The sequence below is a fragment of the Neoarius graeffei genome, chromosome 20 (assembly GCF_027579695.1).
Source record: "Neoarius graeffei isolate fNeoGra1 chromosome 20, fNeoGra1.pri, whole genome shotgun sequence".
Lineage (NCBI taxonomy): Eukaryota > Metazoa > Chordata > Actinopteri > Siluriformes > Ariidae > Neoarius > Neoarius graeffei.
The window spans coordinates 64166533-64193300 of NC_083588.1; the positions used below are offsets into that span (position 1 = coordinate 64166533).

General features: G+C 42.2%; 2 protein-coding genes across 2 annotated transcripts; both read right to left on the bottom strand.

Annotated features, from left to right (window-relative positions):
• Positions 1–1854: 1854 nt before the first annotated feature.
• rpl27 (ribosomal protein L27) lies at positions 1855–12598 on the bottom strand. The gene is made up of 5 exons (XM_060902226.1): positions 12523–12598; positions 11826–11908; positions 7834–8003; positions 2050–2160; positions 1855–1940 (listed from the first exon to the last, which is right to left on the bottom strand). The coding sequence occupies exons 2-5, from the start codon at positions 11904–11906 to the stop codon at positions 1892–1894; spliced, it is 411 nt and encodes a 136-aa protein (XP_060758209.1). The 5' UTR covers positions 11907–11908; positions 12523–12598; the 3' UTR covers positions 1855–1891.
• Positions 12599–13497: 899 nt separating this feature from the next.
• Positions 13498–26642, bottom strand: rundc1 (RUN domain containing 1). The gene is made up of 5 exons (XM_060902227.1): positions 25613–26642; positions 23793–23951; positions 17788–17986; positions 17551–17637; positions 13498–17350 (listed from the first exon to the last, which is right to left on the bottom strand). The coding sequence occupies exons 1-5, from the start codon at positions 25988–25990 to the stop codon at positions 16461–16463; spliced, it is 1713 nt and encodes a 570-aa protein (XP_060758210.1). The 5' UTR covers positions 25991–26642; the 3' UTR covers positions 13498–16460.
• Positions 26643–26768: the final 126 nt, after the last annotated feature.

Genomic DNA, 26768 nt, shown 5'->3' on the forward strand with positions numbered 1-26768 from the left:
AACTTACACTTAAGGTATTTGAATTTAATCACTAGTAACGATGAATGAAATAATTTCCATTCCATCCATTATCCATAACCGCTTATCCTGTACAGCTGCAGCCTATCCCAGCTGACTCTGGGTGAGAGGCGGGGTACACCCTGGACAAGTCGCCAGGTCATCACAGGGCTGACACATAGACACAGACAACCATTCACACTCACATTCACACCTACGCTCAATTTAGAGTCACCAGTTAACCTAACCTGCATGTCTTTGGACTGTGGGGGAAACCGGAGCACCCGGAGGAAACCCACACGGACACGAGGAGAACATGCAAACTCCGCACAGAAAGGCCCTCGCCGGCCACGGGGCTCGAACCCAGGACCTTCTTGCTGTGAGGCGACAGCGCTAACCACTACACCACCGTGCTGCCATGGAATAATTTAAGTGTAAAATAAATTGGCATCAAGATTGTGTGAAAGATTAATTTTTTTTTTTTTTTTTTAAATGCCATGCCAGCACTTGAAGCTCTATCATGGCAAAACATTTTAGCAGATATTACTTAATAAATAATTAAACCAAATTTTAAAAAATAACTAAAGGAGCTGCTTTAAAAACAGTTTGTCACGTAACACTTTTAGTGGTGGCACCTTCTTAAAAACATCCAAGGTATTTTGTGAGGAAAACAAACAAAACTTGTGGTATTGAGCCCAGGGCAGCCGAGTAAAATGTCTGTCAAGAACGTCTTGCAAAAACAGCATGTTTGTGGTTCTTCACCTTTTAATAATTTAAATAAATAAAATAAATAAATAATAACACCACCACATGGGTGAGTCTCATATGTCCAGTCTGAGACCTGGTGTGTATCACTTGTTCATGTCGGTTTTAGAATGGGGATAAAGGTGCCTTTTTAATAACAAGGTTCATCTGGTGATTTCTCCGGTGAGGGCCCAGCATCCTGACTGAAAATTTAGACCATGGATGAAACCATACCCTGTTCACAATATCTGGAAAATTTTCCCATGTCATGCCCTGTGATGACCTGGCGACTTGTCCAGGGTGTACCCCGCCTCTCGCCCGTAGTCAGCTGGGATAGGCTCCAGCTCGCCTGCGACCCTGTAGAACAGGATAAAGCGGCTACAGATGATGAGATGAGATGTCCATGATGCCATTCGCACACCCACCAACTCGTTTAAGCTCCTGCTGTGCAAAATTCATTAATGGAAACAATGCAGGAACGTTCACTGTACAGTATTTGCCAGCCTTGCACATTCATCACATTTGCTAGATAATAAATGAAAATCTATACAGCTTATCTATTGTGTATCATGAACTAACCAATCTTTCAAAGGGCAAATTCAGAGACCAACAACCATCACACTCTCATTCACATCTACAGGGGGATTTAGAGGAGCCAGTTGACCAAATCCACGTCTTTGGACTGTTGGAGGAAGCCAGAGAACACTGAAGAAACCCACACAGGCACGAAGAGAACACGCAAACTTCACACAGAAAGACGCCAGTCAGCTGAGAGGTTCAAACTCAGGACCTTCTTGCTGTGAAGGGACAGTGATGGCCACTGCACCAGAGTACAGCAAAAGTCAATTTCCATCACTGGTCATAAGTTCACAAAACATCAACCACGTCAGTGTGGACTATAGCTGAAGGGGCGGAGCCATCGGGGAGTATTGTGAAGTGGTTGATCCTGTTTGTGTTCTGAAAGCACGATGACGTGATGACACACGAGCCGTCAAAGATTCAGCATTTAATTATGAGACAGACAGAAGCTGATGATTATATACTCTGGTGGACAGAACAATGAATCGGAAAATAACTTTTTTAAAAGCACACAAGACAAAACGAACAAAGGAGGGATTTTTACAGCTTTATTAGAGAAACCATTGAACGCTTAGAATCGGAGCTTCTGGAAGAACCATTTGTTCTTGCCGGTCTTGTATCTGGGGGAGAGAGAAAGAAAATTAATTTAAAAAAATTAAAGACAGTCATTGTAGCAAATCTACTGGACACACACACACATCGTACAGCAGGACCAGAGATTAAACACACCTCTCCTCAAACTTGACCTTGGCCTCCCTTCTGGCTTTGCGTTTCAGAGCAGGATCCCTGAACACGTCCTTGTTGACGACGGTTTTGTCCAGAGGAATGTCAACTGAGTACCTGGGAAGATTCCAGAAATCAGATTTTAGCCTTTTGAGAAAGAGTATAAAGAGAAAAACACACACACACAGTCTGGATATGAATAAAGCTTGCGCATGAACGTGCATATTAATTAGCAAAGGGAATCTCAATACGTAGCGTACAGTAAACAGTTACACAGGCATTCTGTTATTTTCAACAACACCTTTTAAGATCCATTTTCCTTTTCAGTTAGAACCACATGTACTCATAGAACACACACACACACACTACTTGGGTCGATTTTCAGATTCCAGTTGTTTTTCCTTTTCCAAAAAACCCCTAAACATACACTGGTTTTACATGGTGCTATTTCAAAAGCTCTTAAAAATCATTCATTAGAACATCTCAGGAACATCTTGTCCACATTCTCTAACAGACTGCGACAGCATGTGTTCTCCATGTCAGATTATACAAGATCCTCTAATGACTAAAGAAAACGATTCTGTTCTGCTTACATCACTTGGTCAGCAGAGATCAGCTTGTGTCGAAAACGGGCTCACAAAAGGGGCGTGCACACAGGAAGCGCTGCGCTCATCGCCAGGGCCGTCCACATATAAAGCGACTGGCTGGTCGCCTGGACATTTCAGGCTCTGGTTGCCTAGGTAACCCTCTTGTACATTTCCCACCACCAGATGTTGGTGTGTAATACACACACACGCGCAGCTATCTTAAAAAAGTGTACATAAAGCTCTGTTCAAATGTTTCTCGTTAACAGATAGCGCAGTTTATTGATCAAAGCAGTACATTTTTCACTTTAAGGCATGTTTTAGGCTGCCTGTCTCATTAACAGCTCAGATATCCAGTCTGCACAATGACCCAAAGCTAAACGCTTCACCAAAATAACCAATCAGACGTCTTGGTGTAATAAATGACGCTCTGATGGGAGATCAATTCCTATAAACCACATGACGTGACTAAGCGATTTGTGCATCATTGAGAAGTAGTAACCAAGGTCATTGACGTTTCCTTATAGTACAGGTTTTGGGGAACTCTGTGTTGGCCCATCCTTTTGCTCCGGTTGGTAGACGCATCCAATTTGAGAGCAGTTTAACTCCGCCCACTCTGCATCGTTGGCCATCATTTCACCCGTCATCACGACATGTAGCTGACTAGAAGATTATTTTTATAATCTAAAGCAAGATCGAGCTTCTCCATGATCGATGCCGTGTTTGGCGTCATCCTACAGATGTACATCAGATGACCATCATCATAGCAACACTCACACTGACATTTTAATAAAAAAATATATATATATCAATCACAACTTCTGTTGTGACGGCACTACATCAACCAAATTATGTAGTCCAAGTCCACAGATCTCAGTTCACAGTCAAAGAAGTCTTTTAGGATGCGTGACTTGCATCAGTGGCCTGGAAACCATAACACGTAAATCCAGCTTTGATTTAATATATAAACATATATTTTGAAAATGAGGATGCACAATAGACGCTGTAACAAGGCATGATGATATCCCACTATACTCCATCACCGAATGGGGCAGCACTGCCTTTTCTGGGTGGGTGGAGCGTGGCTGAATATTGGTTTACGTGTTACATCATTACAGAAGAAAAATTTTATATATCAGGAATTAGTTAATAGTCTTTTATATATAAACAATCGCTAACATGGATGCTTAGTCTGGCCTTTATAATAAAAAAAAAGAAAGAAAAAACTAAGACTGGGACCGTACACATCAGCAGCTGTAACTCGGCTCATTATAAAACAAATAACAAAAACTCCACGTGCTCGGTGTCGAGCTGCAGCAGAGACACTTCTTGAACTCCTGTAACGTGAAGCTGCTCTGATTAAAAAAATTTTCTAAACACATACAAAGCCAGCAGAAAGAGAAACCCTTAAAGCAGGGCTTTTCAAAGTGTGGGGCGCACCCCCCCTGGGGGGCGCCAGAGTTCTTCAGGGGGGGGGGGGGGGGGGGGGGGGGGGCGCAACGTGAGAGACAAAATGGATCGATTTTTAGTACCTAAAGCTAGTGAGTGAGGAGACAAAGTCTGGGCCAAGCAAAAAAAACCAGAGCCTCCAGGATGTTGCGATTTGCAACTTCAGCGCAAATTCAACCAATCCCCGCAAATTCAGGGCGGTGTTGCAATTATATCCAATCACCGCAACTTTCCCGCAAATTTGACCAATCATTGGCGTCGTCTTGAGGTGACGTCGACAAACTACCTTCCGCCTTACTTCCGTGTGTTCAAGAGAAGCAGCATGCGCGCAGTGTTGCCAGATTGGGAGGTTTCAAGTGCATTTTGGCAGGTTTTGAACATATTTTGGACTGGAAAACGTCAGCAGTATCTGGCAACACTGAAAGTGTGTTATGTTTACAGTGAAGGACTGTGTGCACTTTATTTTTTTTTTACTTAATACAAGAAATTAATGGATGCCAACATTTTTGCCAAAATGGTATTTTATTTTCCATTGTTTAGGCAGCTTCAGCATCATACTGTGAGATTCTGTTCAAATTGTTTTTTTTCTTCTATGAAGCCTGAGCCATTTATTTAATTAGTTTATAATTATTGTTTAATTTAGTCTTCAGGAGAGACTGCCTGCACACAGTACTAGTATTAATAGTTTTTTTTCTTATATGAAAGCTGAGGCATTTATATTATATTTTAAGGTAACTTCATGTTGTGCTGAGGTTCTCTGCACTTTAACTTTTGAACCAACAGGTGCATTTGGATAAGTAAAGCCTATTTTTCTGCATTTTTGTAGTCCTGCTAATCTTTTATATTGGTAAAGTTGTTTATAGGACCATTTCTCAGTGTCTTTGCTTTTTTAATCAATAGTTTTTCAGTTATAACTTATCACTCAATTTTAATCACAGAAAGAGAAAATCACAACAATTTCTCGCAACTTTCACTTCCTCCCGCAATGCAATCGCAACAAAAACCTAAAAAAATACCGCAACTTTCATCGCAATTTTTTGGAAAACCCCCTGCAACATCAGACATTTTAGCCCGCAACAATCACAAAAAAGGCCCGCGGAATCCTGGGGGACTGGAAAAAGAAGGAAGTATGACCAAGATTATTTAAAGTTTGGATTTTCATGGACTGGATCTGAAGATGCTCCACTGCCACAGTGTGCTGTCTGCCAAGAGGTGCTAGCTAACGATGCTATGAGATGTTTAAAATGTGTAAAACAAGATGTTTTAAAAAGCACAGATGTTTAAAATGTGAAAAAGAAAAAAATAATGTGTACAACAACCATTTTTTAAAAATACGAATGGAACATTAAGTATAGCAACAACAAAAATTGTAAGGGGGGGCGCGGTTGTTTATTTGCTCTCCGAGGGGGGGCTGACTCTCCCACACTTTGAAAACCCTTGCCTTAAAGCATATACGCAGAGCCATGGCCTCACTTTCGTTTATAAATGCCTTGAGACCTCAAGAATGGCACAGGAATAGTTTTAAGCGTTAACAATAAATCTAATATAGTAATTTTTAAAATTCAAGTGATTTATACAGGTAGCGGTCTGAGTGAACGACCTTGACGTCCGTGACGTCACAGCAGGAAGTCTATCGGTCTCATCGCCATTTCCGCTGGACTAAAACACAGAGCTGACTGCAACTCCGATCCTCCATTTTGAGCCAATTTATCACCATGCCACGTAGATGTGTTGCTGGCCGGTGCAGCAACACGACAGAAGGTGGATTTACGTTGCATTCATGGCCCAAGAATGTTCAAACTGCAAAGATTTGGACACGTTTTGTGAGAAGTTCACGGGCACATTGGGTGGCTATGAAGTGGTCTCTCCTCTGCTCTGCACATTTTACTGAAGACTTGTACGAGACCTCTGATCTGTTGAGGAGCGTTGGCTATAAACCCGTATTGAAAAAGGGTGCAGTACCAACAATTAAAGGAAAAGTGTATATAGATTTTTTTTAAAGTGAGTTCAGTTGCACCAGTTCTCCTGGAATGAGCAGAGGGTTGTTGCTAAAACCCAGGATGGAACGGAACATATCGCTCGGGCAGTGACCTCCCCGCAGTTGTTGCTAAAATGCTAAAACCGGTGACGTCCCGTTCCGTCCCGGGTTTTAGTAATTGCCCGAGCCCAGCAGTAATGGAGGAATACACAGTATGAAGAAAAGTGAAAGAGTGGAGCAGCCGTCTGATTTCTAAACTGGATATCACTGCCATCTCGCCCTGACGTGGAAGAAGTGAATGAACAGAGAACCGAACGAACAACTGAAAGTCAGATTGCTTCAAAAACAATCGGCCACAAGTTCGGCCTTTAAGAAGCGAGAACACAGACGGGTAAGCTCCGACTCTCATTTGGATACAAAAACACCACGTTGTTTCCCTGCATTTAGATTAATACCTGTAACTTGTATTGTGTGTTTAAGTTAGCGGTATAAGATTATTTAATTTGCTTCAGAATGTGATTGTCTCAGTTCATCTGATTATTTAATGAGCCTTTTACATTTTATCAGTGAAAATGCATGCATGTACATGTATGTTGCATAAGTTATAACACCCATCCTGTTTTAATGACAGTCAACCCACAATCAATGAAGTCAAATCAGTCTTAGTTGAGCGAGTCGGTAACGCTATTTCTTACTTTCACCATAAATGTTTATTGATATGACTTTGGTCTATAGCTGTAAAAGGCCTCGGCCTTAAAACCGGTTCCCGCTGTGACGTCACACACTCAGGGCTGGCTGGCTCAGCGGGGCAGCTCCAATCACAACTTTGCAGTCGATTTTAACTCAAAAAAATTTTTTTTAATTCCCATTTAAGCAGCATACAAGAGTCAAGGATGGAGATACTATCCACTCAAATTTATTTAAAAATAAAAAGGTTCTGTGTATCTGTTTTAAAGCTGCAAACACAATGTTATCTGACAGACGTTTCCATCACCGACTCAACAGCCATCGCAGAAGTTCCACCAAATCATCCCTCAACTATATCCACTGCTGTTTCTAGATGATATTTAATATCCTAATTTTCTTGGCTTACAAGCTCACTTTCCAAACCAGGTGAAGTTTTTGGTAAGCGACCCATCACGTGTCTGATACTCCATCACTGACAAAGGAATCCATCATCCTGCACGTACATGAGAATGACCAGGTGTAGAGTGACGCATTATGTGAAATGGATAAGTAGCATAACAAAGCAATGTGATTGAGTCACTAGATGACCACGAGCTTAGAATTATAAGGGGGGGGGGAACCCCACAGGATTAAAGTTTTTTTTTTTTTTTTACTAATTGTGTGACAGAGAGAGAAAGCAGAACACCATCCACCAATGTTACAAGAATGTCCATGGTATCTGCTCATCACACCTCAACACTCAGATGCTCCACCTGCTCATCAGGCTCATTCATTTTTTGCTTTATAAAATCAAAATCAACTCTACAGCCAGCTCTCTCTCTGCACTCCATTTTTGCCCGTTTACTTATGTCAAGTTTCAGAGTTGCTTTACAAAGCAGCTCCTTCCCAATCCCTATAAGCCGATTTAAAGCTGAACTACATAACTAATTATTGCATACTGTAGTAAGTTTAAAAAAAAAAAAATCCCACCCAAATCGTATCCACTCAGCAGCAGGCCATGTCCGTGAAAACAACTTGGGGGGGCAAAAACTTTGTGCAGTGCAATGGACCTAATAAACAGATGAGACTGCATATTTGCATGGCTTCACATACCTGGTTGGCATCAGGTGGTTGTAGTTGTACACCTTAACGAAGGCCTTAATCTTGGACCTCTTGGCCACCTTCTTCTTCCCCATGGTGGCAGTGACTTTACGGGGGTAACGGTCGATACCCGAAACCAGGGCGTGGCTGTAAGGCCGGTCAGCAGTGCCGTCATCAATATTCTTCATTAAAAAAAAAAAAATTCAGTGAGTTTCAACTGACATACTGAAATATATCACACTTATTATAATTATATTCCTTTACAGAACTGCTCATGTACCATCAACACCGGTGGCCTGTAACTTAATGGTTAACCATGATCAGATTTACTGCATGATCAGACACTTCCAACTCCAACATGATCCTTAGAAACTTTAAAGTGCATATCCTGGACCAAATTCATTTTTTTATATGAAAGAATGTCCCTTTACACTAGTGGTCCCCAAACTACGGCCCGCCTCCACATTTTGCCCGGCCCCCTGAACAATACCAGAGACGCATTATGATTTTTTTTTTTCAGTCTGGCCGCGTGATCGCGACTTGTACATGCATAGAACGTAACATTCTATTCCACCCTTCTGCAGTCTGTGCCATATCTGAAAACCCTCCCTCAAAAAAAAAAATCCTGGACACACCACTGTCAAATAACACAGAATAATGGCAAAAAGATTAGGTAAGAGAAAAATAGATTCAGAATGCAGGGTATTTAACCTGCAGTGGACAAACGATTATTTTTTTGTTCAATGCAAAGAAAAGGCTGTTTGTCTCATCTGTCAAGAGACAGTGGCTGTATTCAAAGAATACAATCTGCGCCAACACTATGAATCCCGTCACAAAGACAAGTATGATAGCTTGCAAGGCCAAATGCGAGCAGACAAACTCTCAAAGCTAAAAAGTATACTGTTAGCTCAGCAGAATACATTTGTACGCCAAGCTCAGCTGAACCAGTCGTCTGTTCGAGCGAGCTTTCGGGTTGCTCAACTGATAGCTAGCAGCGGTAAACCTTTCACTGATGGAGAATTTGTCAAGAAATGTTTGAATGCTGTCGCGGAGGAGGTGTGTCCCGAGAAGAAAGATGTCTTTAATGCCGTGAGTCTGTCGGTGACTACAATCACAAGACGCATTGAAGAACTCGGGGGTAATGTATATGCCCAGCTGCAGCAGAAGACGAAAGAATATGACTTTTTTTCATTAGCACTGGATGAGAGCACGGATGTGCAGGACACAGCGCAGCTGCTAATTTTTATTCGTGGAGTTAGCGCAAACTTTGAAATGTGCGAGGATCTGGCAGCCCTCCAAAGTCTCAAAGGGACTACGACGGGGGAGGATATTTTTGGCAAAGTATGCCAAACCATGGAAGACTTGAACCTGGACTGGTCAAAGCTTGTTAGCATCACGACTGACGGAGCTCCTAGTATGGTGGGCGCGTCTCGGGGTCTGATCGGGCTCGTGAACCGGGAGATGGAAGAACGGGGTCTTACCGCCCCGCTACAAATCCACTGCCTAATTCACCAGCAGGCACTGTGCTGCAAAGTGTTGAAGTGGGATTCTGTCATGAAGGTTGTGGCGTCACGCATAAACTTCATCAGGGCAAAGGGACTTAAACACAGGCAGTTCCAACAATTCCTGTCTGAACTGGAGTCTGCGCATGGCGATGTGCTTTACTACACAGAGGTCAGATGGTTGAGCCGCGGCAGAGTTTTGAGGCGTTTTTACGAGCTGCTACCTGAGATAAACGCATTTCTTCATTCAAAAGACAAAACGGTCCCCGAGCTGATCGACCCAGAATGGAAATGGCACCTAGCATTTTTAACAGACGTGACAGAAATACTGAACAGCCTTAACTTGCAGCTACTTACCTATATATGTTCACACTGATGAACATATATAGGTAAGCTTACTTTTCTGACTGGAACGAGCCATTCTGAGTAAAAACAAATATAATCATAATGAAATCTACTGAGATAAAATCCATTCTACAACCATACTGGTAGTGAAATGCATTGTGTTGGTAGGTGTTGGTATCAGTTTGGTTTCATAGCCTGCTTGTTTTCTGGTTTTCAGAGTGAAGTTGATGAGAGAGAGCTGCAAACAGTTGTGTCTACAAGAAAGTTAATGTTCCATGGTGTTTTTTTCTGTGAAAAACTTGAAAAGGGTTATTTGGTTATTATTTATTTCATAAATAGTGTTATTTATTTCATTAATAATGTTATTATTTATTTTCTGATTTTTTTTTCCTGTCAAGATCCCAGAAAGGGTTAATTTTTGGTTATGTGTGGCTTTCTGGAAAACAATAAATGTTTACGTTTAGACACCTCTGCGATCGTCACACTTTTTGTTACAAACTGGCCCCGGCCCACCGTCAGAGAAGGGAAAAGTTATTTGGCCCTCACAGGAAAAAGTTTGGGGACCCCTGCTTTACACACTCATCCAGAAGGGTAATTTTGCATAAGGCCATCTGTCTACAGCAGAAAAAAATAACAAAACGCGTCTGGAAAAATCCCAAGGGAGTCTGGAGCCAGATTCGTGACGTTACCTGCGGAAGCGCCAGCAGGCTGCGAGAGCTTGCACGGTTTCAGTGCACAGCCTGTGTAGACCAAGTTTAGCAGCGAGCGATTTTGCATTGAAATATGGAATTGTCGCCCGAGCACAATATGGGAAACGATGAGTACTAATCCCATCATGATTGGTGTTGCTATTAACCATTCTAATAATTACATGACAACGTTGAAGAAATGTGCAGAAAACCACCAGGTCGTTTTCTCATAAACAAACCAGTGCTGGCGTAGGATTCAGAAGGAGGCGTCCTGCATGCAACGTCACGAAAATCAATGTTTGCCGGGAAATCCAAATGGCAAGTTTTTTCAGAGGCGGACCAATTCGCCTCAAATGGCTTTATTTCAACTGAATTTTTCTGGTATTGCGCAAGGGGAAAAAATTGCACAAAACGTGACAGATATTTGACCAAAGTTTAACATAAAATAGAAGAATTATATTGACCTTGCTCCTGAATTTACCCGTGATATGCACTTTAAACGAGTACAAATAAAAATTAAAGAAAAAAAAAAAAAAAAAAAAAACTTGTGATGAAGTGGAAAATTATTACCGTTCCCACCTCGCAGTGTTTTATTCCTCTTACACCACACCATTTCACCAACAATTACTTTCTTTAAATTACAGACCGTCATACTGTCACGGAAAATTAATCAACAGCTTCTGAACCAACCAATCAGAACCCAGAAGCCAACATGACTGTACCGTGCAAAGAAAAATATTACATATATGCTGCGTTCACACTTATACCGGTACGAAAGTGGTATAACTGTATCGATACAAAGTATACCGGTACAGTTTAGTGCATCTGTCCACACTAGCGAGAAATGTTTGCGGTTTTCTTTCATGGAAGTTGAAATGCGCGTGCGCGAAATGTTTCCGTGGTTACCGAGTAACTTCCTTCCGAGAATATGGTGGATGAAAAACGTGTGTGCTTTTTGTTGTCAATGTACAGTCTGTATTTCTGGTGGTCATTTATTCAGTCGAATCGTATAAAACGCGTGAGGCAGTTGAGAAAGAAACAAAGAAAACGAATCTCCCTTTCTCTTCTCCTCCCTTTTCCCCCCTCCCTCCCCCTCTTTCTTTGCTCCATGTAGCTCCACGGTCGTTTTGAGCCATTTTGATATTTTATTTACAGCTGGAAAGCACGTGCGTATTGTATTGTGTGAATAACCCGGAAGACATAGGGATGGTTCATTGCGCTTGTGCATTATATTTGTATCAATACAGAACCGCTTCATCTGTCCACACTACAGCGAAGTGCGACAGTACCGGTACGAAACCCATACATTTGTGGGTTTCGTACCGATACAGTTATACCGATACAGTACCGGTATAGTTGCTAGTGTGGACAGGTGTTGCGGTACGAAAGTAGTTTCACATCAGTACAAAATCCCTAGTGTGGACAGGGTAAAAGACAAATGTTAAAAACCCCAGATGTTGGCATATACCTTGACGATGACGGCTTTGCGTCCGGCGTAACGTCCAGCCAGGACCATCACCACCTTCCCAGGTTTCATGAATTTGCCCATGTCTGAAAATCAAACAAATGAACAACATTAAAGATGGACAGAACGCAGCAAAAGAACAACCAGGTTTAAAGCAGCTTCCTGAAAGATGTTACTGCAACATAAATATTGAACTTGCAAGTACACACAACTGTAAACTGGTTGTGTCTCATTCCTGGTCCTTTATTCCTCCTCTAACACACCGGACACCTTTAGAACAAAAACCCCTCAGCACTTTAAAACAGCGCCGCAGTGACTCTCTCCTCAGAGGCGGTGTAAGTGGTCGCTAACGCACTTGAGCTAGCTGAGCTAACACTGCACACTCCGGGGGGTACAATTATCATCATTTTAAATACCCTAACTTTATAATAGCTTGTTTTCAAGCGAATAAATCCTACAAATAGGACACTGTGACTGAAAGAAACACCAGCCGCCATTTTTATCTCCAACTCTGACAAGCGCGAGAGGAATCACAACTTCTCATACGTATTTTTTTTTATAATAAAAGCAACAAATTCACACAAATAAACATCCACACCTCGGGCTGAACATCTTTACTAAGTAATTAACCCACAAAAACGGGTAAAAGTGCTCATGTATTCGTTGATGGAAAGGGATTATGAGACGCTACAACACTTACTGATGGCTTTCAGCGGCTGACGGTAACAGGAAAGGAAGTAGACAGAGCGCGCGTGACCCTTGACACAGAGGAACGTGACGTATTTCCGCTTAGATTTAAAAAAAAACCACCACTGTAATCGAAATAACGGATGCGCGCCATCTGCTGGTAGAAAACTTGCACTGCAGCTGAAAAATCTATTTCCCAAACGGCTGCTGTTTATTCCCACATAATATTTAGGAATTTTATGACACTGTTGGTCCCCAAAATTGCTTGTAAATGTGAATTTCCATTTAAAATGTTTTATTTGAAAAATACTGAACTAGTCCACAACTGTGTAGTAAAATCACTGAAATAAATCAAATGAAAATAAGCTTAAAAATTAGTGTTTAATTCAGATAACTGGTTATTTTAATTAGATTTGATGATCTAACGTTTGACACTAATAAAAACGGCAAATAAAAGTACAAGATTTATTCAGAGTGGGGAAACAAACAAAATAAACTTAAAAATTGTTTAATTCAGACAACTGATTATTTTAATTAGATTTTTTTATATAAGGTGCATGTCAAAAATATCCTTAAAGTGACTGGTGAAGTCCTTGGTTGAAAAAAAATACAGAGTTTTAAAAATATTTTTGCACTTTAAAACAATATCTTCTAATCCATTTCCACTACAGAAAATTAATCCAAACTCAAAGGGTGTTTTTTTTTTTTTTTTTTTTTATAACTGGTAATGAATAATAGTAATAATAATAATAATAATAATAATAATAATCAGCTTTATTAAGGCTTTTTTTTTTTAAAGTTTGATTAATTTTCTGTCGTGGAAATAGATTAGATTTTTGAAAGCATAAAAAAAAAATTCAGTAGTACTCACTAATTAATTGAACAAATAAACATACATGCAGGTTACCAAAATGCTTTGAACTATTTAATAAAATATATTAAATGAAATTTAAGGTTAAAAGTTCTTTTTTTTTGTAAAAATCAGACAGACAAATCTTAAATTTCCCATCAGACCCTTCATGATTTGTTTTATTAATACAGCAACTGAATCAACCTGAACCAAATATATTTAAGTACAATACACAATTCTTTTTGTCAAACATACAAAAAAAAAACCCCTAATAAAAACAAAATGATACTAAAGGTCATGGGAACTAAAGACAAATTACATTTGACAATAATAATAAAAGATTTACTTAAGGGGGGAAAAAAATCAAAATGACACAAAAGGTGCAGGTCTGAGCTGCACACAACATCCAGGGAAAAGGAATCACAAACCAAATAATAAATAAATAAAACTTCATGAGTCACGTAAATATGAATCCAAACACATGGATTCATTACATCCAGTGTTCTTCACCAGGCTGGTCCATAAAAATATACTTTTAGCTTTTCTCAAGACTGGGGGGAGAAGAAGAAACGTGCAGTGGATCCAACATTCAGGGTTTCAGCGGAGTTAAAGAGAGTCTGTGAAAATCTACAGTATATAAAGGACATGAGTGTTCGCTACAGATTACAACATGAACACGCTTATATCAATCAGATCGGATCAACCTGCTGGAAAAGACGTTTAGTAGCAGCAAATAATCAGGGGACACACACACACACCTCACTTCACAGGCATAGAGGTGGTGAAAGAAACCTCCATGATCATTTCATCAAAACGTAAAACTTTCCTTTCCCTCAAACTTCAATTCAGTAAACAGACAAACAACATTAAAGGTGCGGTCTGCAATTTCTAAAAGTGTTTCTCCACCTGTAATAACCCCATCATTTCACTGACCCCTTCAAATATCATCATTTGTAACATTGCTGCAGGCTTCACAAGGTTTTCTCCCCCCTAAATTTCAGGTTACTGTCGAAATATTTCCAGCCCAGAAAAGCACAAACTTTCCTCCTGCTTTAAAACAAGATCACAATCTTAATCTCTAATTTCTTTATATTCTCAGTTTAAAATAGTACATTTTCAAAATAAATAAACCAGCAGAGAGAACACTCCGGTTTAAACTCTGTAATATTTCTGAGCGTTCACGATAACGACGCCGTGAACAAGCCTGCGTTCACAACAGCAGCCAGAAGTCGTTCAGCTTTCATGAAAAGGAAACAGGGGGCGGAGCAAACATTGTGACTGGAAATGGGACTTTATGCAAAGTGTTATGCAAATGAGAATGAAGTCGAATCAGTTCAAGACGGACAGTGATGCAGTAAACGTTCAGTTTATATGCTAATGAGTTCACTTCAGAATTTATACATTCACAGGAAATTTTGTTTCACTGGCAAAATTTCATTCAGATTTTCAGCCGTCAGCAAAAGACGAGCGCAGAACAACCTGAGTGATGCGAAGTGAAGAAAAACTCGCTGCTGGTGTGAACGCAGTACAACTGTTCCTTGCAAAATACAATTGATACAGTCAGAAGGTTTTAATGCGAACATGTTTAAACGTCGTCCACTGATGCGACCCGTATTCAGATATCAGCTACGTCCCCTCAGCACCAAAGCACTTTATATTTATATTAAAAAAAAAAAAAAAAAGTGCAGTAGGAGATTCTTCTTCTTTAGTCCAACACATTTGCACAACTGATTTTGGTAACAGGCTTAAACAAGTTCGTCTCTTATAGACGCTACGACGTTTTTGGACGGGTTCTGGAAAACATCCGTTTCTTCCTTCATGGAACCAAAAGAACTTAAAAAAAAAAAGTTAAAAATTTTTTTGCCATTTTTACGCAAAGCGAGAAGTGATCGTCCATCGTTCTACGTACGCCACGATTTCACCGACATTTGAATTGAGCGTTTTTAATTGTATGCAAAATAATCCATGATACAGTAAAGTGACAAATTTCAAACAATTTGGCTTGAAAGATTCCTCGGACCAATCGTACGGCGCATGTGGTTTGACGTTTCTTCAGTTCCTGTTTGGTTGAAGAAAAATAACAGCGGTTTCATCATACGTCGTCCTCTTGGAAGGAAGTAGCAGGCTGCTTGCAAGGCCACGCCCACAGGCTACAGTAGTAACGGTTGGTACACGCCCACAAGAGACAAACAACAAATGACTGGTCAACCGTAGGTTAGCATAAACTTGGAATTAAAGAATGACCTAAATTTGCATATATCTGCATATATTACAGTGTATATGAACCGGAATAAACAGCAGCAGCACAAACTACAGGAAAACGTTACAGGACATTAAAAACCAGAGCACAGTGTTTACAGGACAGCTCATGTACGTACTGGACTCGGCTCCACTCCTCTGTTCTACAACTTCAGGACATGGGGGGGAACCACACACACACACACACACACACACAACTGCACAAAGTGAAATGTACATAAATGTATATGATTAAAGGCACTCCTTTACATCCTGAACCCCTTTTAGGACAAAGTTTTTATGTAATATTTTAATCATTACCATAAACGAGAGATTTCTACTCCAGCGTAAAGGAAATCAAATCAAATCACGACATTTAAAAAAAAAAAGGGACTTGGATATTTAGTGTTGTATTATATTCCTCATACAACTAAAAAAAAAGCTTTAAAGGGGCAGTCTGTAATATTTAAAGCCCTCAGATAACCATTTCTCATTTTACACAAAACAGGCTCCGCCCCCTCAGCTGAACATGCATTATGCCTCACGGGTCACTGAAGGAAAAAGTGCTCAACAATTCCGTTTCTGGCGAGGGGGCAGAGCTTCTTTCCAAGCTGGAAGATTTTCCTTTAGCAGCCTGAAACAAAAACTATTGATCTGAATTAATACGCAGTTTACTGATATTTCAAAAGTGTCTTTAAAATGATGTTGTTATCCCCAGGTCTGGAAACACTTAGACTTTACATACTGCACCTTTAATTTCTTTTGGAAGCGATTAAAAGTAAATCTTGGATGCTGATGAAATGAAATAAAGATGGTTCTTGGTTTTAAGATCAAACTCTAGTGTAAAGTGGACGCTGACGGACTCAGAAGGCGTCCTGGATGTTTTTGAGCTGTCGCACTGCCAGATCAACGGGCAGGTCGAATTTCAGGTGGCTGAGACGTCCCAGAATCCTTAGCGCTCCCTCGAAGCCGGTCTGCGCCACGTAGCTCCAGGGCTGGTAGTGAGTGTGGATCAGAGTCCCCGCCTTGCACAGCAGGTTGACCCAGGACACCAACCTCTGCTCATTCAGCGCCATACACACCAGCGCCTTGAACTCCGAGTCCGCGCTGCGTTTGTAGCGCCCGTGCTCCCTCAGGACGCTGTGCACAGCCCAGAGCAGCGAGTTTTTCGGCGTCACGACCATCGAGGTTCCTCCGACAGGCAGGCTGAAAGACTGCGACAGCTGCCGGGCGGGCGATTCGGCAAACGCTGGGCCGTTTTTTGCGTGATAATACTTAACGAAGAGCTCCCAGGGGTGCAGCGAGTCCTGCTGCGAGGATCCAGAAAACGGCAGAAGGCAGGAAATCGGCGCCAGGACCAGGCTCATGCCTTCAGAAGGTGCGTAAAGGCCGTGAGCGAGGAGGTCACGCAACGCCAGGGACAGATCTTTCCTCACAGCGACTATGAGCTCGTGTCGAGGTCCTGAAGGGGGTGCTGGGGGCGTCGTGGCGGAGGAGCAGCTCACCACAGGCTCATCCTGACCTACAGGTTGGAGGCGAGAAGCGAGGAGGCGCACGCGCTCCACAGCTCCCTCTAGTTTGTTCAACAGGGGGCCGTAATCAGGAGCTCCGTCGGCTGGCGGCCACGCCTTGGCCGCCATGGTCCTTGCTGAACAGCCCAGTTGGCTCAGAGCGAAGATCTGCAGCACGGCTAAAGCACGTTGGACCAAACGCAGCCCGCTGGCACGCAGCTGCTCAGAATGCTCAGGGTCCACTGCACCAGGACACAAAGAACACACATCAACACACAGCGCCTTTAGTTTTACACCAACACTAACGTAGCTAATGGAAGCTTTAAAGCTTGGCTTTAAGATGAATTCCTGAATAATAATCTTAGAGTTTACGAGACTGAGCTTTAAACATTAACGGTAAACTGATCTGATCGCGGCCCTCGCCACGTTTTCACACGCCGACCTTGCTTCATGCCGCCGCGTCCTCGAGGTGTGGGTCGACTCTGCTGGCTGTTCCCCCTGTCTGACAGGAGCGGGTTCCCCACTTCATCTGCGTGGAGAACCATCAAGATCAGGAGCCATTTCAAAACACACACACACACACTTCACTAGCTGAAATCTCAGCACTAAAGGACAGTGCAGGGTTTAGCCAAAATGCTCTACTGAGCTGGATCATGTGCGTGACTCTCCTCCTCCTCACCTTGTATGAAGTTAATGAACATCTCCAAATCTCTGATCTGGGTTTTGAGCTGTTCCACCAGCTGCTCTTTGACGCGCACAGGGTTGACGATCTGTGCGATGGCGGTGTCCACGCGCTGTCGCAGCTCCTCGGGTGTCAGGTTCCTGATGTCCTCGTTCAGGTTCACGTCCAGCTTCTTAATCAGCTCATCAATGATCACCTGCAGCAGGAGGAGGTTTAGATCAAAACCACGTGAGGACGGCTGGAATAGGAAGCTCGCATCTCATTTATCTAAAACACACAGGTTCACATCACCGTTGTGTTATACCCTATGTAGTGAGTCATTTGGGATTGACCCTGTGTTGGGTGGGTGGAAAGATAGTAAGCTTAAGGTGCATATCACGGGTAAATTCAGGAGCAAGATTAATGTAATTCTTTTATTTTATATTAAACTTTGGTCAAATATCTGTCACATTTTGCGCAATTTTTTTACCTTGCGCAATACCAGAAAAATTCAGTTGAAATCAAGCCATTTGAGGCGAATTGGTCCGCCTCTGAAAAAACTTGGCATTTGGATTTCCCGACAAACATTGATTTTCATGACATCGCATGCGGGGCGCCTCCTTCTGAATCCTACGTCAGCGCTGGTTTGTTTATGAGAAAACGACCTGGTGGTTTTCTGCAAATTTCTTCAACGTTATCACGTAATTATTAAAATGGTTAACAGATGCATCATAGGAGGGTGTAGCAACACCAATCTTGATGGGATTAGTACTCATCGTTTTCCAAAAGACCGGACAATGAGAGAGAAATGGGAGCGCTTCGTGCGAGGCACCCGGAAAAACTAGCAACATGCAACAGACTACAGCATCATATGCGGGGCTCAATTCATAAAGCCCGACGACTTTGAGAACTATTTGCAGTGGGAAATGGGCTTCGCGAGGCAACTTGATCTGAAAAAAAGACGCAGTTCCATCTGTCCGAATGCCCAAAGCAACACCGTCTCCATTTGTCAGCGTCATCAAAGGAGCCAGCCGTGTTCGTCTCCCCTGACAGAAGGCGAAGTGCCGCGTCCACTGAGGCCCTCGAAGCCGAGGACCAAGCAGAGCCGAGAAAAAGACCAAGAAAATCAGCAATTCACGAGTTGACTGTTGCCAGGGGAAGGAATAAGAGAGACTATACTCTAAATTAGGAGTTCCTGTGTTTGTGTGGTACACAGATGATGTTATTTATTGACACACACAAAAGTAAACAACACGAAAGCGCTGGGCGATAATACACTTACTTCACATGTACAACCCCAATTCCAAAAAAGTTAGGACGCTGTGTACACTGTAAATAAGAACAAAATGTGATAATTTGCAAAATCATGGAAACCCTATATTTCATTGAAAATGGTACAAAGACAACATATCAAATTTTGAAACTGAGAAATTTTATTATTTTTGAAAATTATATGCTCATTTTGAATTTGATATCAGCAACACATTTCAGAAAAGTTGGGACAGGGGCGCGTTTACCACTGTGTTGTATCACCTCTACTTTTAACAACACTCTGTAAATGTTTGGGAACTGAGGAGACCAATTTCCGTAGTTCTGAAAGAGAAATGTTGTCCCATTCTTGCCTGATATACAGTTTCAGTTGCTCAACAGTTTGGGGCCTCCTTTGTTGTATTTTGTGCTTCATAATGCACCAAATGTTTTAAATGGGAGACAGGTCTGGACTGTAGGCAGGCCAGTTTAGCACCTGGACTCTTTTACTACAGAGCCATGCAGTTTTAATATGTGCAGAAAGTGGTTTGGCATTGTCTCGCTGAAAGAAGGAAGTCACACACACACACATCACATTATCTCTAGCCGCTTTATCCTTCTACAGGGTCGCAGGCAAGCTAGAGCCTATCCCAGCTGACTACGGGCGAAAGGCGGGGTACACCCTGGACAAGTCGCCAGGTCATCACAGGGCTGACACATAGACACAGACAACCATTCACACTCACATTCACACCTACGCTCAATTTAGAGTCACCAGTTAACCTAACCTGCATGTCTTTGGACTGTGGGGGAAACCGGAGCACCCGGAGGAAACCCACACGGACACGGGGAGAACATGCAAACTCCACACAGAAAGGCCCTCGCCGGCCCCGGGGCTCGAACCCAGGACCTTCTTGCTGTGAGGCGACAGCGCTAACCACTACACCACCGTGCCGCCAAAGAAGGAAGTCCTTCCCTGAAAAAGATTTTGTTTGGATGGCAGCATGTTGCTCTGAAACATGTTTATATATCATTCAGCATTAATGATGCCTTCCCAGATGTACAAGCTACCCATGTCATGTGCACTAATGCCCCCTCATACCATCACAGATGCTGCTTTTTGAACTGTGCAATGATAAGCCGGATGGTCCCTCTCCTCTTTAGCCTGGAGGACGTGGTGGCCATGATTTCTAAAGAGAATTTCTACTTTTGATTCGTCAGACCTCGGGACAGTTTTTCACTTCGCTTCAGTCCATCATAAAAGAGCTCGGGCCCAGAGAAGGGGGCGGGGTTTCTGGATATTGTTTATATCTGGTTTTAACTTGCATTTGTGGATCCAGTAATGAAGTGTTTTCACAGACGATGGTTTTCTGAAGTGTTCCTGAGCCCATACAGTGATTTCCACTACAGACACGTGTCTGCTTTTAATGCAGTGTCTCCTGAGGGCCTGAAGATCACAGGCATCCAGTGTCAGTTTTCAGCCTTGTCTCTCGCATACAGAGATTTCTCCAGATTCTCTGAATCTTGTAATGATATTATGGACCATAGATGATGTGAAATTCTTTGCAATTTTACAGTGAGGAACATTATTTGTAAACTGTTGCACTGTTCACCCATTCAGTCTTTCACGGAGTGGTGAACTCCTCCCCATCTTTACTTCTGAGAGACTCCGCCTCTCCGGGATGCTCTTTTTATACCCAATCATGTTACTGACCTGTTGCCAATTCACCAAATTGCACAATTTTTTCAGTCTTTTGTTGCCCCGTTCCAACTTTTTTTGAAACGTGTTGCTGACGTCAAATTCAAAATGAGAAAATATTTTTCAAAAAATAAAATTTCTCAGTTTCAACATTTGATATCTCGTCTTTGTACTATTTTCAATGAAATACAGGGTTTCCATGATTTGCAAATCTTCACATTCTGTTTTTAGTTGTTTTACACAGCATCCCAACTTTTTTTGGAATTGGGGCTGTATCAAGGGATATACGGCGTGTCAGGGCTTGAGATCTTGGGCCCTGTCAAACACATTAAATGTATATACAACCCTGCTTAGCCGATTCCATGTGTGTAGCTTATGAAATCTTTCTCCTACAGTAGCCAGGACTCTTCTAAATGAAGAAATATATAAATACATAATAGTAATTAGAAAAAATATGATCTATGTAACAATAGATAGATGAGCAAAATCGCTAGCTGCTAAACTTGGTCTATACAGACTGTGCACTGAACCCATGCAGAGTCTCTCTGCCTGCTGGCGGATCCGCACGTGACGTCACGAAGGCTCCAGACTCCCTTGGGATTTTTCCAGACGCGTTTTGTTATTGTATTTTTTTCTGCTGTAGACAGATGGCCTTGCACAAAATTACCCTTCTGGATATATAGTGATGACTGTAATACATTACAGTGCATTGAAGTGCACCAAAAGTCTTTTAATTTTACAAATTTTACAAGCATCTATAATCCATAATCCTCAAAGAACTCTCCGTGTTGGTAGGTTGAGAACCCTTTAAAGCAGATTTACCCTGATGTGTGAATAAAGCATTAGGGTTACATAGAGAACCTTATTCCATTAACACTGATGAATATCGTCTCAGTGAGACAACAATTACATTATGGTTGTTTTCTCTATAAACCAGATGACAATGATTACAGAATGTACAATGATACAACTGATAGTTTATTTCTAGAAAACTAAATGGTCCATGATAATGTGGCGTTTCTGGATTAGGGCCTGACCGATAAATCATAATGTCGATATTATCAGCCGATATGAGCAAATTGCAGATAAAATGGTATCGGTGTTTATAACGGACCATAAACGACAATTCAAAAGAAACGGAGACAGAGAAGATGGATCCTTGAACAATGCTTTCAGTGTTATTGTGTAGTTTGTCCACCAGAGGGCACACTGCAACACATTGTTGGTAACGGACTGTTCAGAACGCCACAAATCACAACAATCAGCTGACCCAAGCAGAGTAGCAGGCATGAAGGTGTTCATTAATGGCATATGCACAAATTGTATTTTCGGTCTTAACTGAAATTTTTGTACAGTGATAAATTATTTTTCTGCTTTTTTTTTTATCATCAGTATCCTGTATCAGTCACGCCCTACTGCGAATATAAAGTGGCTTTATGACGGTAGCTGATGTTATAACAGTTCCTTTAATCAGCCAGAGATTTTATTTTATTCCTCCTGTCTCTTTCGCTCTCAATGCAGGCAGACTACGTTACATGACTAAATGAGGGGAAGTTATAATTTGGAAATTGGATGTTTAGGCATGTGCACTAAATGCCTAAATACACTGAGTAAGGGCCCGGTCCCACAACACCGAAAACTATAACCATAACTCTGACTGTCCCTCTGCCTGAGTTTAGTTCCAGGCTGGAGCAGAAACACCACAACTCTAATCCCCACTATAATACCGCTTGGTCCTGACACTCAGGGAAATAAACGCATGCAACTTAGGAATAGTCATGGAAGGTTTTTCTGAGTAGTAGCACATTATCCCGGGTCGTACTGTACAGCCTGGACTTCAAAACAACCCATGCACACACTCCGGTGGGTGATAAAATACAGACAGGTCACGGATTACGGAAATATAATAACAAAGGACACAAAATACGGAGTGGTTACGGATTTTAATCCGGATGCAAATAATTTACAGATTGGTCACGGAGGTTTCAGTATATTACAGATTGGTTACTGATTTCATAAGGATGATGCATCACGGATAAAAAAAAAATTAAAGAATTTTAAAACAATTAAATGTTTGGACTGCCGAAGTTCATAATTAAAATATCTTGCCTGCATTTATATGCTTACTTTATTAATTTACTGTTGATATTTCACAGAAAAAAATTAAAATCACATATCCGTGAATAAAAGATCTGTGCTTTGTATTACATTTTTTAATTTTCCGTGAATCCGTATTCCGTGACTTCATGATGCAACAAGGATGTAAAAAGATGCTCGGGGGAAAAACAGCACGTGCTCAGACATCATCACATGTAAACAAGGACCTGATTGGTCAGATGTTTTATCGGATACGGTCCAGACCTGGGGGGAAAAGGGGGGGGGAAATCGCTCCAGAAGCAACCTCACCGATACGGCTAAACCCAGGCCTGGGCTATAGGCATCGTTATCAGTCTGGTGTGAGCACCGACCACATAAACCGCAGGGGACAGAGTTATTCATAGTTATCGGTATTGTGGGACCGGGCCTTGACCAGCACCAACAAAATACATTTTACTACACAAGAGGCAGCCTGCAAAATCACTGACGTGTCTGTCGGTGGGTTAAACTTAGGAGCAGAACACCATCGACATGAAACAAAATAAGAGAAGTGAAAATGTCGGAATTCTTCCACATCTCCATGGAAATCTAATCCAGTCTGAATAGGGCTATTGGTTTCCAGCACAGAGATCTGAAACTATAAACTTGCAGATTGTATTGTACATCATGAAACTGCTAAAGACATTTAGGAGGATAATTATCATGATCATTATTATTATTAATAATAATAATAATAATAATAATAATAGGCTACAGATAAGCTTTAAATCCTAAACAAACTCTCACACATTTCTGCTCTCCTCGGAGCACTGATTCCAAGTTAATTATGACCTGATCGATGATGTAAATTCAGACGCCCAGATTCGTGTGTTAAGACTGTGTGGGTTAATGATGTGTCTTTTTGACACAAAAGAGGTTTTTAATGCTAATTAAACCCAGCTTGATAAATAAAGGACAGGTATTATGGGATGGCGTGTACCCTCTGCCTCTCCATGACAACAGACTGGGGGAGTGAGTCATAGCTGCCCTCCTGGTAGGCGAAACGCTCCAAATCATCCAACTGCGTCTTCAGCTGGACAATCAGCTCCTTCTGCTTTTCTCTCTGAGCCTCCAGGCGCTCCCTCTTTTCCCTCTCAGTCTAACACACACACACACACACACAAGTGTCAGTGTGTTAAATGTACACAACAAATAAAATCTCTTCAAAACGTACAATTTCTACTGCACTCTCAGACTCCACGACCAGAGTCTCCATGTTTGCAAATACTCACCAGTTCCTCCTGTCGAGAAAGCATACGAGAAAGGAATGAGGCAGAGAAAGAAAGCATGTCAGCATCAAACTTTCAGTGAACAAATCAGGTCTTCAGGTTCAGACGTGTTCAGTTTGAGAAGAAATGTGCTGTAAAAGTTTCCACCACAATTCTAAGGATACAAATTCCTCCAGTACATGAGGTAGACGGGGTGCCAATACTTTTGCACCACAGCTGGACTAGTGCACAGAAGGTTCCATCTAGCAACTGAAAAAGGGTTCTTTTGTTGGTTCCTCCTGGGAAACCCTTAAAGTTTTTATGTTAAATTCTACACCACCATCACCAGTGGGTTCGAGGAAGAACCATTTAAGAAAAGGCTGCCAGTAGAACCAGATCATCAAAAGCTACTGGTCAACGATATAAAAAGTGGATTATAGCTGTCACAGGTTCCAGAAAAAGATTTTGAAGGACCTTTAATGAACTGCAAAGAACTGCATTACAGCAAGGGGAAAAACAGATTAATGGATTAAACCTACCGTGTTCTTTAGTTTGGGCCTTTAAAGGTTTTATGTAGAACATTTATGAAGAAACCTGTGTTCTTTTCAGAACCACATTCTGCAAAGGACCCTTGTTGGGAGCCACCAAATGAGGATATAAAGAGCTATATTTCAGAAATAGTTCAAAAATTCAATGACAGCTGGCATGGGTTCCCTAAAGGATCACAAAGAACCAATACTAAGGTGAAAAGAACCCTGCGAATTAGAATTAATAGAAATTTTCTTCATTGAGAGTGTTTCCTTGTTCCCTGAGGAACCCTTGGTGGAGGTGGACATTGTAATACCTTGGCTAAATGTGTACAAGTGTACTTTTGTTAGTCTCTTTAAGGTTCTATTTAGAATCCAAGAAAAAGAGTGTTTACCTGTTCCATAAGGAACCCTTGATGTAGAGGGACCTAATAACCTGGCTATATCTAGAACCCTGCAAATGTGCTTTGGTTAGTCTCTTAAAGGTTTCGTATAAAACCCAACAAGAGATTGCTTCTCTGTTCCATAAGGAGCCCTTGATGCAGGTGGACCTAATAACCTGGCTATATCTAGAAGTGTTTTGGTTAGCGTCTGAAAGGTTCCATATAGAACCCTAGAGTGTTCAGCTGTTCTATGAGGAACCCTTGGTGGAGGTGGACAGTCTAATACCTTGGCTATATCTAGAACCCTACAAGTGTGCTTTGGTTAGCCTCTTAAAGGTTCCATATAGAACCTTAGAGTGTTTACCTGTTCTACGAGGAACCCTTGGTGGAGGTGGACATTCTAATACCTTGGGTTAGTCTCGGAAAGGTTCCATGTAGAACCCTAGAAAGTGTGTTTACCTGTTCTATGAGGAACCTTTGATGTAGCTGGACCCAGTACCCTGGCTACATCCAGAACCCTAAAGGTTAAAACCCTGCAGCAAGGCGTTTATGCGTTTCCATTTGGATGGAGCCTGTGCAGAAGGTACTGTCAGGTTCTGAGAGTGGGCCCTAGAGTGCAGCTGGTCCCTGTGGAACCCTCACCGAGTTGTGGAGCGGGTGCTGCGCGCGGCAGCCCAGAACATGCGGGCAGCCTCTGAAGGCGAACTCCTCCAGCTCCCTCAGCATCCGCTCCCGGTCCTGCTCCTCGCTCGGGCCCCGGACGATCTGCTTGAGGCGGAACTGCACCTGGGCGAAGTGCGACGTGAGCGCCAGCAGGGACGAGTGCAGCTGCTCGTGCTCTTCTTCCAGCCGCCGCAGCCGCGTCGCCATTTCCGCCTCGCCGCCCGGAGCTCCGCGTCCTTCCGGGCTGTGGCTGCGCTCATCCCCGGGACTCGCCACGGCGCCCACCGGAGCCCAGCGCTCACCGGCGCCGGTCACTGGAGCCTCGCTGTCCGAGGCCACCGGCTCCTCCGCCCACATGCCGCTTATCGCTTACTTATTTACTTACTTTAAATGTCACGGCCGGGCTGATTTTCCTGTGTTTACTTCTTATACAATCCGGTCTAATGGTTTCATTCCAGCAGGTGCCGCCGCCATCTTGAAAGCTGTGAGCGCTGAACGTTGTGACGTAACGACCGAAGAAACGAAGATCTCAAACCCATGAGCGCGCTCGTGAATGCAGTGAAGGTCAGCAGCCATGTTTTACAAATCCAGGGGAGAAATGCGTGCGCGCACGCACCAGCCTAAGTTTAGGATTGGGCGAGAGCGTAATGACGTAAATGAAAATGGCGACCTGGGATTAGACTTGAACATCAGGTAGAAACGCAGTGTTTGCTGTTTATCGTATTTATTTCCTCCATTAGATGATAATAATAATAATAATAATGAGGATGTCATTTTGTTAACATTGTGTTTCTGTGAAGTAATTAACATGAAGTTTCTTTGTTTTAGTATAACAAATTCCTTTTTTTTTTTATTCTTGTAAATATTTGTGTCCAAACAACAGAATGCATTTCACACAAGTTCCTACAGTGTGACATCTCATTTCATCTCATTATCTGTAGCCGCTTTATCCTGTTCTACAGGGTCGCAGGCAAGCTGGAGCCTATCCCAGCTGACTACGGGCGAAAGGCGGGGTACACCCTGGACAAGTCGCCAGGTCATCACAGGGCTGACACATAGACACAGACAACCATTCACACTCACATTCACACCTACGCTCAATTTAGAGTCACCAGTTAACCTAACCTGCATGTCT

What these genes read in the sequence shown, in the direction of transcription:
- rpl27 (XM_060902226.1), bottom strand. Translation starts at nt 11,906, where the DNA reads ATGGGCAAATTCATGAAACCTGGGAAGGTGGTGATGGTCCTGGCTGGA. An exon ending in AACCACCTGATGCCAACCAG is followed by an intron (nt 2,161 to 7,833) that starts GTATGTGAAGCC and finishes GAATCTTCCCAG; the next exon opens with GTACTCAGTTGACATTCCTC. An exon ending in AAGGTCAAGTTTGAGGAGAG is followed by an intron (nt 1,941 to 2,049) that starts GTGTGTTTAATC and finishes TCTCTCCCCCAG; the next exon opens with ATACAAGACCGGCAAGAACA.
- rundc1 (XM_060902227.1), bottom strand. Translation starts at nt 25,990, where the DNA reads ATGTGGGCGGAGGAGCCGGTGGCCTCGGACAGCGAGGCTCCAGTGACC. An exon ending in AGCACCCGCTCCACAACTCG is followed by an intron (nt 23,952 to 25,612) that starts GTGAGGGTTCCA and finishes TGTGTGTGTTAG; the next exon opens with ACTGAGAGGGAAAAGAGGGA. An exon ending in TTGTCATGGAGAGGCAGAGG is followed by an intron (nt 17,987 to 23,792) that starts GTACACGCCATC and finishes CTCCTGCTGCAG; the next exon opens with GTGATCATTGATGAGCTGAT.